The sequence below is a fragment of the Centrocercus urophasianus genome, unplaced genomic scaffold (genome assembly GCF_019232065.1).
Source record: "Centrocercus urophasianus isolate 14NV4802_14NV808 unplaced genomic scaffold, USGS_Curo_1.0 seq_10, whole genome shotgun sequence".
Classification (NCBI taxonomy): Eukaryota; Metazoa; Chordata; class Aves; order Galliformes; family Phasianidae; genus Centrocercus; species Centrocercus urophasianus.
Window position 1 is genome coordinate 43,466,436 of NW_024884142.1, and position 17,862 is coordinate 43,484,297.

At 37.7% G+C, this 17,862-nt stretch overlaps 1 protein-coding gene across 1 annotated transcript in view; it reads right to left on the bottom strand.

Annotated features, from left to right (window-relative positions):
• Positions 1 to 792: 792 nt before the first annotated feature.
• Positions 793 to 17,862, bottom strand: part of TRDN (triadin) — a 206,521-nt gene continuing 189,451 nt past the window's right edge. Inside the window, 5 exon segments of the mRNA XM_042827318.1 lie at positions 793 to 935; positions 12,331 to 12,378; positions 13,338 to 13,382; positions 14,041 to 14,076; positions 15,359 to 15,385. Coding sequence (XP_042683252.1) covers positions 793 to 935; positions 12,331 to 12,378; positions 13,338 to 13,382; positions 14,041 to 14,076; positions 15,359 to 15,385 — 299 coding nt within the window.

The window sequence follows — 17,862 nt, forward strand, 5'->3', positions numbered from 1 at the left end:
TTTTGCTGCAAATAGATCTGATTTTGTTTTGTTTTGTTTTGCTTGTTTCTTGGGATCGGCATGTTGATAAAACATCGATTTTTCTCACCTTTGCCATGTTGTTTTACTTTCTCTTCTCACTTTGGGCTTTATAATGTGAACTACTTGTACTTTGCCAGCAGGCAGGGCAAACATAGTGCCTTTAACTGCTTCAGGTTAAACAGAAATATCCATCATTAGCATGACTTGAAGAATCAACTTACTGGTAGTATGCTGAGCTGCTGATAGCAATTGTGAACTTCAAGCCACAATAGTCAATGAGAAATAAAAATAGCACCAGTTGCAGGGCACATTTTCATGATTTATTGAGACTTTCTCCTGTCAGCAATTTGATTGAACTTTAAGAAGAAGTGATTTAGGATTGCCGGCAGTCTTGCAATCTTGCTGATATAAAAGCTATGTTCAGCCTCACACTCCCTAGTTAAGAATAAATGGAAAACAGACTGACTTTAATGCTGAGCAGGTTAAGAAAAACGGAGCTAAAGAGGCAGGAAATCACACACACGCTCACACACACAATCAGGCCAATGCTTTGTTAGCAGCCTTTCCACGAGAAATGGGGTGCTTTTACTTCTCTGCCTTTGTCAAACACAGCTTATTACTCTTTGTTTTGCCCGTGTCTCATGGAAACTTTTCCAGGTACATGTGACAAATGGATCACATTCTTGCAATGACAAGTACCACTGTGACTACTGTGGACCTCAGCAGAAAAGATAATGTGCAAAATGCAAGCAATCACAGGACTCAGTCTCTCTACTGTCCTGGCTTCCTTGTCTTTCTCTTGGAAGTCTTTGAGTGACTCTTTTCTTCCTTGTCTGAAGAAGGATTGGTAGGAAACTGCAGTCCAAATCCGTTAGGTCCATTTATGAAAACACATTGAAAGTAGCGGACAGGAGCTAGGAAAACAAAGAAGAGGTGGTTAACATTTATAATTTCCAAATCAACACCATGAGTCTCTGTTGTATTCCCTCAGAAAAGGACCGTATAATTTAATTCCCATTAATTGAGTTACAACAACACACATCTTTATTGTCTCACAAGGCAGACTGCACATGTCAACAAGATTTTAGCTGAAGAGTTCAGCATGAGATATTTGTAGAAGTTTAGAAACTATAGACAATTTACATTTTTTTTCCATTATTCCACACAGTTGTAGGCCTTTTTTTTTTTTTCCCCACAGAATATTTACATTCTAGGATAGCTGAGTGGAAACTCCTGAAAGCAACATGCATATTTTCTGATCTTGTATTTCACAGACACTTAGAGATAGATTGAGAAGTTCCAGTAGGTCTCCAGTGAAATGGTGATGGTGGCATTTTGTATTAGGGTTCAGATGAGTATATACATGTATCTATTGGTCTGAAAAGGGCAATACATGGCACTGGCTCCTTTTTTTGATTTTTGAGCACTGCTCTGTATAGTCACACTTCATTGTGCAATATTTTAACGGTTTTCAGGAACAGATCTTTTCAGCACAGATGAAATAGACCTTATTTGTTACAGAAGCTGAGTTGTGTGGACTCTGAAATTAATGCTGACAAGATTTTAAAAGATAACTATGAGTCTGGCATGCATTTGTGAAAACGATTGGAGGAGTGCTGGAATCTGAAAAAGTTAGTTCTCATACAATTATTTTTCTGCTGACCATTTCTTTCCTCTGCTGTTCATTCCACATTAAAAAAAAAAATAATAAAAAATAATAATAATAATAATAATAAAAAAAAAAAAACAAAAAAAAAACCCAAGCTGTTTATTCTAACAGGTCGATCTGAGATGGACTCCAAGGCTCCCTTGTGTTTTGAACTCAAAAGCAAGGTTTGTTTATTTACCGCCAAGTCACAATAAAAAGTTGAACACAGAATGGTGTGTCAGAAATGCTGGTATGTTCAACCCAATTATTTTATCCTCTGTGGCTTTCTTGCTTCACTCATTCAAAGGTTAAGTATATACTGTCTAAAAGGTGCACTTGAAAGTGATGTTAGAAATAAGATTCTTCTGAAAATGACTTACTGCTTTCCCTCTAAATCTAAGAATAGAACCATTTTTTTCCCTCAGGTATTGGTATTTTCACTGTGGTCCTCTGTAAGATGAATCCAGGATCTCTTTTAGAAAGATGAAATTAGATTAGAGAAATCACTTTCTGATTAGAGCCCACAGCAAGGATATAGAGATTATTATAAAGGCATTTATAGAAACATGGAATCATAGAATCACAGAGTTGGAAGGGACCCACGAGGATCATGGAGTCCAGCTTCTGCCTCCACACAGGACCACCACTGAAATCCTACATATGAAAATGTTGTCCAATTCCAGCAGTCTTGGTGCCTGTTTCATGCTTGACCACCCTCTGGTGAAGATCTTTTCCCTAACCCCCAAATTACCCTCCCCTGATGCAGCTCCACGCTGTTCCATTGGATCCTGACACTGTCACCAGACAGCAGAGTTCAGTGCTACTCCTCCACTCCCTGTGAGGAGCTGTAGGCCACCATGAGGTCTCCCCTCAGCCCCCTCTGCTCTGGGCATCTCTTAATGTGGATCAGCTATATTCTCTGTGTTTGCTTACTGTGTGGTATACAGTAGTTTCTGGGATATATAATAATTACAATTAACAGGCTTATTTCACTCAATAAGATATCTTTCCTAAGTAAAGCTAATTAAAAACAATAAATTGCCACAAAAGAAGCTATGATTAAAACCAATCGTTTCCTATCAAAATGCTCTGCCAGAGATTTCTCAATAGGTTTCACTTAATTAAAAAAAAAAAAAAAAAAAATCAAGACTAAAATCGACTCCCACTGAGCATCAATTTGATAAAAAAATATTTTATAGGAAAGAAATTGCCAATTTAAAACTCACCTTTATCTTTTAAAATGGAAATAATTTCTGCATATTCCTCTAACGGATATAAAAATTAAAAAAATAAAAATGAAATAAAATTTAAAAATAATTAAAAACATAGTCAGTAGCCAGTTCACTCTTATGAAGAAGGCAAGTAGGGTATCATGCACTTTCTAGCCTCAGTAAATACCAGTAAGTACTTTATTTAAAGACAGTAGAAATCGTTTCAAAAATAACTGTGCATGCCATCAGAATGCAAAATTCAACTCTTTCTTTCACACATTCAGTAAGACCTGATACATACTCGATCTTTTATAGGAAGTACTTTAAACATGTTTATATATATCATAATCAGCATGCTTGATACCACAGCATTTTGTAAAGAGGTCATTTTTAGTTTTTGGATGGTATTCAAACTTTTTTTTTTTTTTTTTTTCAAACTGTCTTGGTTAGTTTTCCTATTAATACTCCCAGCACATAACTGCTCCTCATTGTTTGCCTTTTTTTTTTTTATTTTTAAAGCATATAAAACAAACCCAGTCGCCTATACACAAGAAATCCTTTTCCACTATTTCTCTTTAATGTTGTCCTTTTCAACTGCTTTATCATGCAAACCTAAGCTGCAAAAAAAATACAGATAAAATGCCATTCAAACAAATGCCAACATCTTTGGAACTATGTATGTATCAGAATCTGCAGCATTGTTACGATGCACCATAGCTACGAAACAAATTGAATTTTGGCATGCAAAGAGGACTATGAATGTAACCCCTTCTGCTTTCATAATTCCCACATTAAATATGAATACAGAATGTGTCTTCTAACTGAAGAATGTTCCCAATTCTAATGTATTGTCTCATATCTTCAGGGCAAATGTTATTTAAAAAAGAGCGATGAGCAGTAGGAAACATGGCTTAACATTGTAATTCTTTCCTTAGATTATCAGAGGAAAAAAGTCTTATATCTGGACTTATGCTTTTGGATAGGATGTAATGTATGATAGCTTTCAATTCTTTAGCAGAAGAGGAAAAAGACTGGGTGTCATGCTTGAGGCCTTTTTTCATTAAAAAGTTACTCTAGTGCTTTAATCATCTTCATTACCCTTTGCTGGATTCTCTCCAGTAAATCCACATTTCTCTTGTATTGGGGAGCCCAGAATTGGACCCAGTAAACTACATGTGCCCTTACTAATGCTGGTGTATCCACGGCTCCTAATTTTAAGTCATCTGCAAACTTCTGACAGTACACTCTGCCTCAGCATTAGTATAATTAATGAAGACATTAAATAGGATCAACTCCTGTGCTCACTCTCTGACACTTCCAGCTTAAAATCCCCAAAATAAAAATGATCATACGTCTCACTTTCATGGACTTTATGCATACTGAAAATCAAGTCCAAGTGAACTTTTGTCCTTCTGCTCCACAAGAGGTTTCCGGTATCCCTAAGCTCATCTTAGGAGACCTGCTTTACATTTTGACAGGTGTACCATCCCAGTGAAACTCCCCTATCCTGGGGAGTACACTGCTATCTGCTCTCCAACTTTGTACCATGGATCACCACACCCTGGGCCCTGTCATTCAGACAGTTTTAAATCCATATCACTGTTTGCTCATCCAGCCCTTACTTCTCCATGAGCATCCTATTGCTGATAGTGCTGAAACCGGTAGACAGCATTCACTTCTCATCTCAGCTTAACACAGCTACCAGTGCACTCAATCAGAGAAATTATCAGGTAGATCAAGCATTTTTTCAGTGACTATCTTGAAGGATTTTGTCTGTAGATGTCAGTGATCAAACCGAGACCTTTATATGAAATGGATAAATCTTGTCTAGTATTCTACAGTACTAATGACTCTAATGGATCTGGAATGCTGTTAGTGCAAAGGAACAGGCAGCTGTGTCCTGCTTGTATTATTCTGTAATTTTGTACTGTGAGAATCCTTCTTTGGTTGTTTTTTTTTTGGCTCAAAGTTTGCTTCCTGAGGTAGTTTGTTGAGGAGGCAAGTGATGGGTGCTGTGTGGCAATCAACATCGCTGTGTGGACAATTTTCCATCTTTGGAGCTGTTTGCCTTCAGAAGATAGTGCTCAGGACTGTTTACTGGTGGAAGAACTAGCCTGTGACCAAATAACTCCTGTTTGCTATGGGAGGCTGGGGGATGATACCATTGTATCCTGCGAAGGCAAGATGCAAGTTGGTGCCTCCCTGCTTCCTCTTATCTGCTGGCAAGGCCAGGAAGATAAGAACAAAGGAGTTTCCTGCTGAGGCCCCAGAGCCAGAAGCTGCCACTCAAAGGAGAGCTGATTCGACCACTTTGGATTTGAGCTGTCACTCCAAAGACAGCTGACTCGACCACTCTGAAACTATTGAAAAGGGGCCATCATCACCATGGTCGTCTCTCGTCGTGCTTCGTCGTCGTTGGCAACAGGACAACTCTGCCTGACGACCCACCGCTACTGAAGATCAAAGACTGAACTACGAACCTCGCTGGATCCATGGTGGTGACTATCTCCCTCTTGCTGCCTATAAAGACCCCTTGCTTCTTCTTTTCTATCTTTTCTATCGCCCTCCTTCCCTTCCCCCATTACCCTAATTCATGATAGTGTCCATACTCCCCTTCCCCAGTTCCCCTGATTAAGATTTGTAATAAACTGGTTGGACCAACATTTGAACCGTTGCTTCTTAATCTCACGCCGGGTATATAGATAATAAAAGAACCTCCTCTCCCTCCTATAAATTGGAGCGAGACATGTACTCCTGCTGATCTTCTAGGAAGAGGTGTGAATTTGAATGTCTCCAGATAAGAGCAGTCTGAAAAACTGTCAAATTAACTGGGACAGCAGTTCCTAATTATAAACCAGTCCTGACAACAAATAAACTCGAGGTAAGGTAACAGAACTGACAAACTCAGACAAGATTAATAAAGGGGGTTAGTAGAGTGGTTGGGGTAGATGTCGCAGATGTCCTCCTGTAGTAGGAGCAGCATAAATCCAAAGTTCTTCCAGATCATCCACGTGACTTTGATTATTTCAAAAAAGAGTACCACTTAACTTCGATTACAATATCAGTGTGCAGAAAGGCTACCCATAAGTGTATAATTAAAATAAAAATGGATGTTTTTCCTATTTGTGGTTTGTATGTACAGATTTTGAATTTAAAACTCATTACAATCTACAGTTTTCTAGTGATGTTTAATTGGCTTCAGATCAGATCATAAAGCTTTCATAGTTTACCTATGACTATGTCTGATATTTCCCCCTTATGTGAATTTTTAGAACAGGAATGTTAATTTGAGTTAACTTTTAAAATAGATTAACTAGCTCACACAAAAATTGATGCGTGGGAACTCATCCAGAATTAAAGCAGCCCCAGTGAAATTGTCTTCAATTCAATTTCAAAATAGGTTCAACCAGATTAAATCAAAGTCCCTTTAGTTCTTAATATGTGATCACTCAAGCATTTTGCACTATTTAACCTCTCCTTAAACTTTTTCTTATTAACACACGATATTTGTCCATATCAGTGGTTAGACAAGCCTACTGAGAGTTAGTCTCCAACTATTTCATAAAGATCAGCTTCAGAATGGTGGAATTACTAAGATCAAGTTACTGGAAAGGTTGAATAGGCAGCCTTGGTTCTCAAACCCTAACAAACCTCAAACATTGAACCATTCATGGCCAGTACTTAAAAGGTGTATGCCTGAAGATCAGAGGCTGTTCTACATGAACTCTCTTGCAGGCAGTATTACCATGCTGCTTGTTCTACTATCATGCTGCATGCTTACAGTGAAGAATGGTGATGACCCTGGGGAAATCTTGCTGCATGAGAAGATCTGTGTAGACACAGGACTTGTAAATGAATGGACACTGATCTTACTTAAAAGTTTTTGAAAAACTCTCAATGTGCCAGTTCCTTCTATTATTTTTTAGCCAATGGTACACATCCTGATGTCCAGGAAAAACAGTATGAATATTAATGATTTATTGCCGAATGTTAGTGAGGAAAAAAAAAAAGATAAACATCTAATTCAAGTTATTTCAAGGATGTTACTACTGTTTTCATTACTACCCTCAGAGACGCAGCTATTAATGTTCTCTTTATTGATCTATGCTTTTATTTTGAGAAAAGATTTAATATCTTTTCTATATTTTTGGGCAGCTTCTCTGGTGAAGTTGTATTCAAATGGTCAGTTTTGAGAGAGTGAGTCTGTGCAGACAATGTTCTGAAAGAAACTACTGACAAAATACTGGAATTATCACAACTCTGAGATATACGGGCTACCTGGATGATGAGCAAAGTAGAAAATACATTATCCACAGTACATCAGAATGATGAGTTTCTCACCTATCTATAGATAGGAGCAATCTATTTTGCACTCTCTTCTGACTACTGTGTATTTTATTTTATTTATTTTATTTTATTTATAGTAGTTCAATTCTTATATTTTATGGAATCAGACAAATATGTTTCTGCTTAATGATATTAACAGAGTGCATCTACAAAATGATGAAATAAACCATACTTCAAATATGGAGTCTCCAAATACTTCATGCCAGTGAGAAAGGAAAAAGGAAAGTATTCTCATTCTCAGTGAAAATAATGATCAGAGGAAAAAAATCTTATATTGCATTTCTGACAAGTTTGTGACCCCTGAGCCCTGAGGAAACATCCTTAAATATCTCACATTAAATCTCACATTCAATAGAACTTTCACTTTTTTTTTTTTTTTTTCTTTCTGAAATTTGGAGATCATACTTGCATTGGAAAATATGTTACAGAGATACATATGGTGAAAGGCAACTAAACAACTTTGTAGAAACAAACTAATCACCATATGCTAATACAGACATACAATGACTTCACCCATTGGAGCTGCTGAGGTTTTCATGTGCAATCTTTTGCTGACAATATGTTGAAAATATTCTTTTCAGAGCAAGTCCGAGAGTGCCTCCTTAGACTGAATGAATTCAAGTCTATGGGGCCGGATGGCTTGCATCCCAGGGTCCTGAAGGAGCTGGCTGAGGTGGTTGCCGAGCCGCTCTCCATCATATTTGAGAAGTCGTGGCTGTCAGGTGAGGTCCCGGATGACTGGAGGAAGGGTCACGTCACTCCCATATACAAGAAGGGGAGCAGGGAGGACCCGGGGAACTACAGGCCGGTGAGTCTCACCTCCGTGCCTGGGAAGATCATGGAACGGATCCTCCTGGACAACATGCTCGATCACATAAAGAATGAGCATGTGATCCGAGACAGCCAGCACAGCCTCACCAAAGGAAGGTCATGCCTAACTAATCTTGTGGCCTTCTATGATGGAGTGACGGCATTGGTGGACGAAGGGAAGGCGACTGATGTCATTTACCTGGACCTGAGCAAGGCCTTTGACATGGTCCCCCACCACATCCTCATCTCCAAATTGGAGGGAAGTGGATTTGATGGGTGGACGACCCGATGGGTAAGAAACTGGTTGAAAGGCCGCAGACAGAGGGTGGTGGTCAATGGCTCTATGTCCAGGTGGAGGCCGGTAACAAGTGGTGTCCCCCAAGGGTCTGTCTTGGGACCGGTGCTCTTTAACATCTTTATTAATGACATCGATGAGGGAATTGAGTGCACCCTCAGCAAGTTTGCTGACGACACCAAGCTGAGTGGTGCGGTTGATACGGTGGAAGGAAGGGATGCCATTCAGAGGGACCTCGACAGGCTGGAGGGCTGGGCTCGGGTGAACCTAATGAGGTTCAACACGGCAAAGTGCAAGGTTTTGCATTTGGGCCGGAAGAACCCCAGGCACCCGTACAGGCTGGGAGGAGTGGTCCTTGAGAGCAGCTCGGCAGAGAAGGACCTGGGGGTCCTGATGGACGAGAGACTGAACATGAGCCAGCAGTGCGCTCTGGCAGCTCGAAAGGCAAATGGGATCCTGGGCTCCATCAGGAGAGGGGTGGTCAGCAGGGACAGGGAGGTGATCGTCCCTCTCTACTCGGCTCTTGTGAGGCCCCATCTGGAGTACTGTGTCCAGGTGTGGAGCCCTCAGTACAAGAAAGACATTGAGATTTTGGAAAGGGTCCAGAGGAGGGCGACTAAGATGATCAGGGGGCTGGAGCACCTCCCCTACGAGGACAGGCTGAGGGAGTTGGGCTTGTTCAGCCTGGAGAAGAGAAGGCTGCGGGGTGACCTCATTGCAGCCTATCAATACCTGAAGGGAACCTACACCCACGAGGGGAGTAAACTCTTCAAAAGGGCTGACAACAGCAGGACTAGGGGAAATGGATCGAAGTTGAAGGAGGGAAGATTTAGGTTGAATGTTAGGGGGAAGTTCTATACAAGGAGAGTGGTTAGGCCCTGGAACGGGCTGCCCAGGGAGGTTGTGGATGCCCCGTCCTTGGATGTGTTTAAGGCCAGGTTGGACAGGGTCCTGGGCAACCTGATCTGAATGTGTGTGTTTGGTGGCCCTGCTAGGCAGGGGGGTTGGAACTACATGATCCTTGAGGTCCCTTCCAACCCGGGTGATTCTGTGATTCTGTGATTCTGTGATTCTGTGAAAACATCTGAGAAACAGTGTTGCAGAAGCAGAGAATAAATCTAGTTGAGAAATGCTTTTTTGCATAGAAAAGATAGTGTAGTATATTCAAATAAAGGATGTTTCAATTGCACATAATGGTAAGTTTAATTTTTCCTGATGTACAATATCTTTGACTAGACATAGGAGTTCATAGGATAGAAAATCTTATGTCCAAGAAACTGTAAACCTCTTAACAATTTATAAGGGTAGATACATGAATTATGTAAGACACAGGATGCTGGGGAATTTAGCATGACTAATTTGATTTCTATTTACCTTTAAAACAATCCACATATTTCTGTAGTTTAACCTATTTATACAGGTTTAAGATCAATCTCATTATTTCTCACTTTTCAAGCTCTTTCATCACTGCCTCTCTTTAATTTTGCCATATTTGCATACTTGTCATTTAAGATAACAGCTTAAAAAAACAGTCAATCTCTTTGGCTAACAGTGTGACAAATGAAAGAAAGTGTTACCTGGGCTTTCAGCCATAAGGACAGTTACATGGCAATTGCAATAAACATAATCAAGTACTGGTTACTTTAAATTTTCATACTCTGACATGAGCATTGAAGCAGATTAGGACTTAGAGTCTACAGTTGTTTATATAAAGGATATGGAAGACAACTCTCATCACAAAGTTGAATTTGTACTCTTCTCAAATTCTACTCCAAATGCCCAAAAATCTACTTGTGTCTGCTTGTGAATAAATTTCTTGTAAGGCAGAAGGAAAAACTAGTGCTTAAGTTTCATTCTGAGCACAGGTGTCAGTTTTGACACTTAGGACAGGAGAAAGTAGGGGGAAGAATTTTGAGTAATTGCTTGCAGCTCTACAGGGGAGAGAAATTTAGTGTCTTCTGCACATATCACCATTGCTTATATGAAAGGTACAGAGATGCTTAAAATTCTGTCCAAATGTGAAACTTTCTGAAAACTGAAGATATATTCATCTTTTTAAATTGCTTATTTCACTTTATCTGAGTGCTTCATAATACCGGGAAAAGGCTGAAGGACTCTGATCAAAATCTAAGTACATGTGAATCTAATCTATTCAGCTTTTCAAACTGGAAAGGAGATTTACTATTTAAATTTTTAGATTCGCTCAGAAAGTGTAAATCCCATTTATCAGCAGAAATTATTACGATTTGGTGCATTGGAGAAAATGCACTGTCTTCATCTTCAAACAACACAGGAAGAATAAATCAACTTCAAGAGGACATGACCTACAATTCGGTCTCAGCTTTTAAATTCTCAAACTGAGCAAATACCAAAGAACAACACTGAAAAGAAAAAAAAAAAGTTGATGTTCTTTTGGAAACTTTTCACCCACTTTCTGAAAGCTTACTAATTCTATTTAGTGGACAAAGAAGATACTGACATAAAGTTATGTTTGTGAAGCCAGTTACAAAGGACTGTTTGCATAGAGTTGTTTCTGATCTAGGAAACATCCAGTCAGTTGTGCAATGTTAGAATATAATTAGATTAACCAATAACAGCAATTATTGTTCATAAAAACAGTTTTCGAATGATGCAAACTTTGGTGTGCAGAAGACACGATAATTAGTTTAACACACGCTTATCTTGAATTTGTAATTTTACTACAGAAGAAAATCTCTGCTTTAATTCATTAATTTACTTGTTATTTGTTTTCAGTATTGATATACTGTTAGAATGGGTATGACTTTTAGCATAGGGTCTACATTCTGTGTATTTTGGTCAATTACAGAATTATAAAAATACTAAAAGGAATTTAATTTTATACCTGATTCTAAAATGGCATGCATTCCCTATCAAAGAAAAAATATATAAAAGGCTAAGCTAAGCCAAGCCATCCTTATATAGATATATCTAGCGGCACTCATACAACAAATTCTTGTGAGCTATGTGTGCAGCACACTACCATTTGGGAGCTTGAGTTTAACATTTCATTCACATTTTCTTTCCCTTGATGTCTGATTGCACTGCATATGTTTTGCACTTAGCTATCATTTTTAGGTTTATTAAAATATTTATATTTAAAATTTACAGATACATGTTTATACATACATAAATGTATCTACACGTGCATCACACATTTTCCATCATATATATGGGATTGTAAAACATTCTGCCTATAGTAAGCATGGAGAAAAAAAAAAAAACAAAAAAACAACATACAACAAAGCAATCTGAATTATTTGAGATGAAGTCATTTTCTCGACTGTCTAAGAACAACAAAGTTTTAACAGGAAGATTCATATTAATATTTAGTTCATATTTTGGTTTTACATAAGTACATAAGTTACATCTCAAGGTGAGATAAATAACCTAGATCCTTGTCTAGCGTGAATCAGTGCAGTTCCACTGAAATTGCAGGGATCAATATCAGTCAAGTATCTGGAATGTATTTTTATTCTTATCTTAAACTAGGAAAAACATGGAGCAAACAATAATGCAGTGAGAGGAGATGTCCTCCTCAGATGCCCTACTCTTTTTCACCTTTTTTTTTTTGTGGAGAGGATGTGAGTATTTGAAGAGACAATATTTATTCTTGTAAGAACAAATAAATGGAACACAGTCCTCATTATGTAGTTTTGCTACGGAACAGATTTTCTATGAGAAACACGTGCTTATTTAAATAAATTACTGCCAAATTAATTATAGGTCACTTGGTTTATAATTAGCTACTTATTTCTTTAAAAGTTTAGTAAAATCATAAAGCAATACAATTTGAATACATTGTTTTCCACAGGAATAATTCTTGTGGGTCTTACTTACTTTGTTTTCCTTGCATCATGTTGCCTTGACATGAATAACGGATACAAAACAGCTGTAGGAGTGACATCCCTTACAACAACAGGAGCACTTTGGAAAGGAAAAGGAATTTCTTTTATGAAAAAAGAAGGAAAACTATGTACCTGATGTCAGGTTGTGGTGTTTTGGAGCTTCTTTTGCTGGTGGAGCTCCTAAAGAACAAAACATAGATCATAACTTAGTTTTCTGTTTCAGGACAAAACATTTAATTAGATTTCAGTGAGAAACATCCTGGTGTTGGAATCAACTATGAGATAGTATTGGTATGATCCCAACTGTTTTTCAAATATGACTTTCTTTAAGCATAGAAACTGTATGTCTAGTAAACCCATAGAGGCAGACTGTTCCTAGTTTAGTAGATCTGCACTAGTACAATTAAGCATAAATCTCAAATGTTATTCAATCTCAAATGTTATTCTTTGAGATTCCAAGATTTTAATCATACATAGCACCTAATTGTTCTTGAAGACTAACGTATGCAGATCTGACTTCAAATCTTCACTTCTGTAAAAATCTCACAGCCTTTAGCAAATATAAAGAGGATGTTTGTGTCATAGACCACTAACTTAAAATGTATTAGTGTATATTACTATTGATTATCTTCAGAGGTATTGAAGAAATAATTTCTATTATTATTATAGAGAAACAATCAGGGTGGTGCTTTATCAAAATGTTAACCAGACTATAAAAGACCATGAAGTATACAACACACACAAAAAAGTGCTCTGTTATGACACAATCATTCTACAATATGAGGTGGATGATTTAAAGCATCAAAGTGAACAATACACCACCATATCAGCAACCATAGCAGCAGACTGACTAGGGTAACCCACTCATCTGAGGACATAGAGCCAGAGCACCCAGTAGATCAGCTAATGATGTACCACTTTTGGGGTCACAGACAGGGAACCTCTGCAGCCAGATTGGACATACAGCTGTAGTACTTGATGTTGACACCTAAAGGAGCCATCAGACATTCAGTTACTGGGAATCTCCACACAATTTCATCATTTTGGCGTACTTGCATATGTTTAAAAATGTTAACAAAGCTCCTCTTTCCAACCCCATGAAAAAAGCTGGTTTGCAGAGATTTTCATCCATTTATTACCTTTGTGTTTTTCATCTTTCAGATGTTTCTTCTCAGTTGCTTTTTCTAGGCAGAAAAATGAAAGGTAACTGAGTTCAAGGTTGGAAATAATTTAAATTCTAATTCTTAATAGATTATTATCTAGACTTTTCAAGTACAATTCTTTGAAAATTAATACAGTCTTTTAGGAGCTTTTTCATATACAAATACATGTAAAATTACGATCTGATATTATTGTACAATCATAGAATCATAGGTTTGTGTTGGAAGAGACCTTAACGACATCTAGTTCCAAGCCCCCTGCCAAAGGCAGGGTTGCAAAACACTACGTCAAGTGCTAGATCAGGCAGCCCAAGGCCCCATCCAGCTTGGCCTTGAACACTTCCAGGTACGGGGCATTCACAGCTTCCCGGGAAAGTCGTTCCAGTCTCTAAGTCAAGAATTTCTGCCTAACATCTAAAGTAATTCTCACCTCTTTTAGTTTAAAATCGCTCCCCCTTGTCCTGTCACTACCAGACAGTGTAAAAAGTCTGTCCCTTTCCTGATTATAAGCTCACTTTAAGTATTGGAAGGCTGAAAGGAGGTCTCCCCACAGCCTTCTCTTTCCTAGGCTGAACAAGTTGAGCTCCTTCCACCCATCTTCACAGGGGAGGTGCTCGAGTACTCTGATCATCCTTGTGATCTTCCATCTACACATACATGCATACACAGAGTAATTTCCTACCTTCTTTTTGCTTAGATGTCTTTCTTTTTTTCGGGGCTAGAAAGAATTGCAAGGAAAGAACATTAAGTGACAGCTCTCAGAAACATAATATAATCATAGAAACATAAAATGGTTTGATTTGGAGGGGACCTTTAAGATCATCTAGTTCCAACTCCCCTGCTATAGGCAGGAACACCTCCCTCTTAGACCAGGTTGCTCACAACCCCATCCAGGCTGGCCTTGAATGCTTCCAGGAAGTGGGCATCAACAGCCTCTCTGGGCAACCTGTTCCTCAAAGCAAAGAATTATTTTCCTAATATCTAATCTAAAACGAGGCTCTCACAGCAAACACATTGCACAGAGCTGATCTCCTTAGTAATTTTCCTGGAAAAACTGGGCTAAATGTGTCTCATGGCATATATACAATGGATCTAATATTACAATAATAGTTGTTACCCTAGTGGTAGTAGCAGCTCTGAGCTTTCTGAACAGCCTTTGGAAATCTTCTGAATATTGCTTGTTGTAGAGTACTTCAGAAAGTTCTGATTGAGACTTTGGGCACTAGAATTCTGTAATTCCCTAGCAACTGAGAGAATTGCCTAACTGTTCATTGCCAAAACTGCACCAGGGAAGGATCCCTTTGCCTTCTGCCTTCTTCTCACTATATTTCCTTGGGCAAACCTGATCGCCTGAAACAAATAAACAGCAGGACTTGGAGCTAGATGTACCTTCAGAATTGCCAGATATGACCATTCTGAAGTCATACAGCAATAGATTCTTCTTTATTTGATTTATTTATTTTTTTCTCAAATTGTACATCCACTTAGAAAACCTGTTCTTTCTTTCTGACATCCTTTTCTCCAGACTCCAAACAAGAGTCGTTGGTCTGTGATTCCATTCAACAAGGCAGACTGACTGAAAGTAAGTGAGGTGTATTGCTGGCAGGTGCCTAAACCCATTTCATTATTCCCTGTTGACTATAGCAGAAAACTGGCAGGCTGCTTTCAAAGTGTTCATTTTCACTTAGTATGGTCCAACCACTTCTAATATGAATTTCCTCAATGTCTTCTGATGCCTATGTAATCTGATTATTGCTAGCTTGCTCAGTGCTTATCATCTGTGTATATCTCCCAAGAAACATGCTACAGAACAGTTAAAATAAGATAAAATAATCAACTGATAAAAGCATTCTTTGATGGAGAACTTTACATCTGCAGTTATGTCAGTTTACCAGCGCTGGTTCACATCAGCATTGTTAACTGTTGATGAATGTTACGTGCTCTTCAACAACATTCATTATTTCTTTCTACAAGACATAGCAGAAAAATGTAACATTTACCTGTTATTTGGATTTCACTTGCTGACTCTACAGGAAAATTGTTAAAAATGAGGATGAAGGGGGAAGGAAAAGAATATGAGGCTTAGTACAATGGTTGCTTTTTTTTTTTTTTGCCTCAAGAAAAGTAACCATTTAAATAGATCTTCTCTTTCATCTGCAACTTTTCTGCAGGATATTAATTTGCAATAAAAAGTGTCTTAATGGCACATACATAGGATTTCACAGTAAAAGCTAAGAGCCCCACTCTTTGAAGTACTATAATGCAGCATGCAACGGTTAATGCAAATGCAAACACTGTACCAATCAAAGCTTTCAAGCAAGTGAATATTTAGAGCTCTTTTTAAACATGCACTCAAGGTTATAACTGCCTTTGCTCTTTCCCCCCAAAATATATTGCTTATTACCTCTCTTTTCTTATCATCTGCACATCTCAACCAAAGACTGACACTTGAATAGCTGACATTCACCTCTGTATAACTTTCTCCTGCACCATCAGACTCCCCTCCCTTTTTACAGTAAAAGCTCTTGGAAGCTGGAAAAACTTTTGATTATGTGTTTGCATAGCACAAAATCAGCATATATTAATACCCGTAATAGTTAAAGATAATTGAGCAACACAATGAGATAAAAATTCCCTGGTGTAAATGATCATTACTCTTTTGTAATCAAAAGAATTTATGATGTCGGAATTTGGAATCCACGAGATTTTTACCCCTCACTTCTTTGCTAGTCCACTTTATTTTAGAACTTCATTGTAAGAAAGGAAAATAACCTTGAATAAGGTCACAGAGCACTTTGGGGTCTCCTCTGACTGAATTATCCCAGTGTTTACTTCATTGTTGAATACTGACATCAGATGAATGTGAGGTTCTACAGATGATGGAAACCCACATGAAGGCAAAAATCTTTCAATACCCTCTTTTACAACAGGAAGTGTGAGCAATTAAGCATAGCTTTCACTAACATATCCCAGGAAACTTTGAGTCTTGATTTTGGTTCATAAGGAGAGTCATAAATTTCAGTGCTCAGAACAGGAACCTCAGGCACTCAGTAAAGGCCAATTTTACTGCTATTAAATGCTAACATGCTTAAATCCTTTAATATTTACAGTTCTGCTTATAATCTTGCCCACAGATGTTGAAAACTTGTACATTATAGCATTCTGAGTGGATTAAAACTGCTTCTCATTTTTATTTAAGAAAATGTTCTCTTTGAGGCACTAAATCTGCAAAATGGATTCATGTTCTGACTGCTTAAGTAGGAGTTGCCTAACTCTGAGGGACAGGCTCAGTTTTCTCTGCAATTTCTAATATTTACATTCAGATGATTATTGTTTACCTCCTATAGATCATGTAAATTCTAATTTGGGATTAGAAATTCTCTTAGTTGACCCGAAGCATGGTTTGTTTTACTTCTGTTGTATTCAAGATAGAGGACATTTTCTTTTTCCAACACATCAAGAAGTTCCCACTTACTCTCAGATCTTTGGAAAACACTTTGCCTCTACCGTAGTATTCTCATTACAGAGTTAAATGGGAATAAAGTTTGGCCAATGCTGAAATTTTGCTTAAAATACCAGCCTCTATAGTCTTCCTGTTTTTTTGTTGTTTGTTGTTGTTGTTGTTTTTTGGGTTTTTTTTTTTGTTTTTTTTTTTGCAAAACTGTTTACAGTTTGGTGTAATTTCCTGCATGAGTCTGAAATACTATAGTTTTGTCCTCTGTTCAAGGTGACTTCTCTCACAGTTTGAGAATCCTTAGTCAGTATGCGGAGATTATGAATTTCATTTAAAATCCAAATTGGACATAGGGTCAATTGCTGTCACTGACCTTCATGTGAGCTAAACTAAGAAAATAAGTAAACTAATTACTTTTATAATAACATAATAATTAACAAGTTACTATAAAAATGCATTTGGTGTTAATTTGGGGAATTTTCAAACTCAGCCTTGTATTTCTGTTTATTGTTGGTTAATCATTTGATGATAGAAAATCTACCAGTTCAATCCACATTTAGTTCAATGTTAAGGTTACCTGGGGTGTAATATATGAATAGATTTGGCCCAGGATGAATGTATGGATTTATTATTCGGTCTTAACTAGACCTAAACTCCAAAGTCAGTGAGCTTTTGTGTCCATGACTGTATCTCATGCTGAATTACAGAATAGCTACCTCATGTTCCAGCAAGTATACTATACATCTGGCTGAGAATTATATGAAGCAAAGATATACTGAGCTTTAGAAAAAAATGGAAGGAAGAATTCAAATACTGTTCTCCTTTGAGTGGAAAAAAAAAAAAAAGGTAGTTCAAATAGCTCAGATGTTTAAAATCTTAAACTAGATTTATTCAAGAAGAGTTAGTTCAGAATAGGGAGTATAAATAGAATTATTTTTGTGTATAATCATGGGTCTGTTTGATACTACTTTTTTCTTTTTCTTTTTCTTTCTTTCTTTCTTTCTTTCTTTCTTTCTTTCTTTCTTTCTTTCTTTCTTTCTTTCTTTCTTT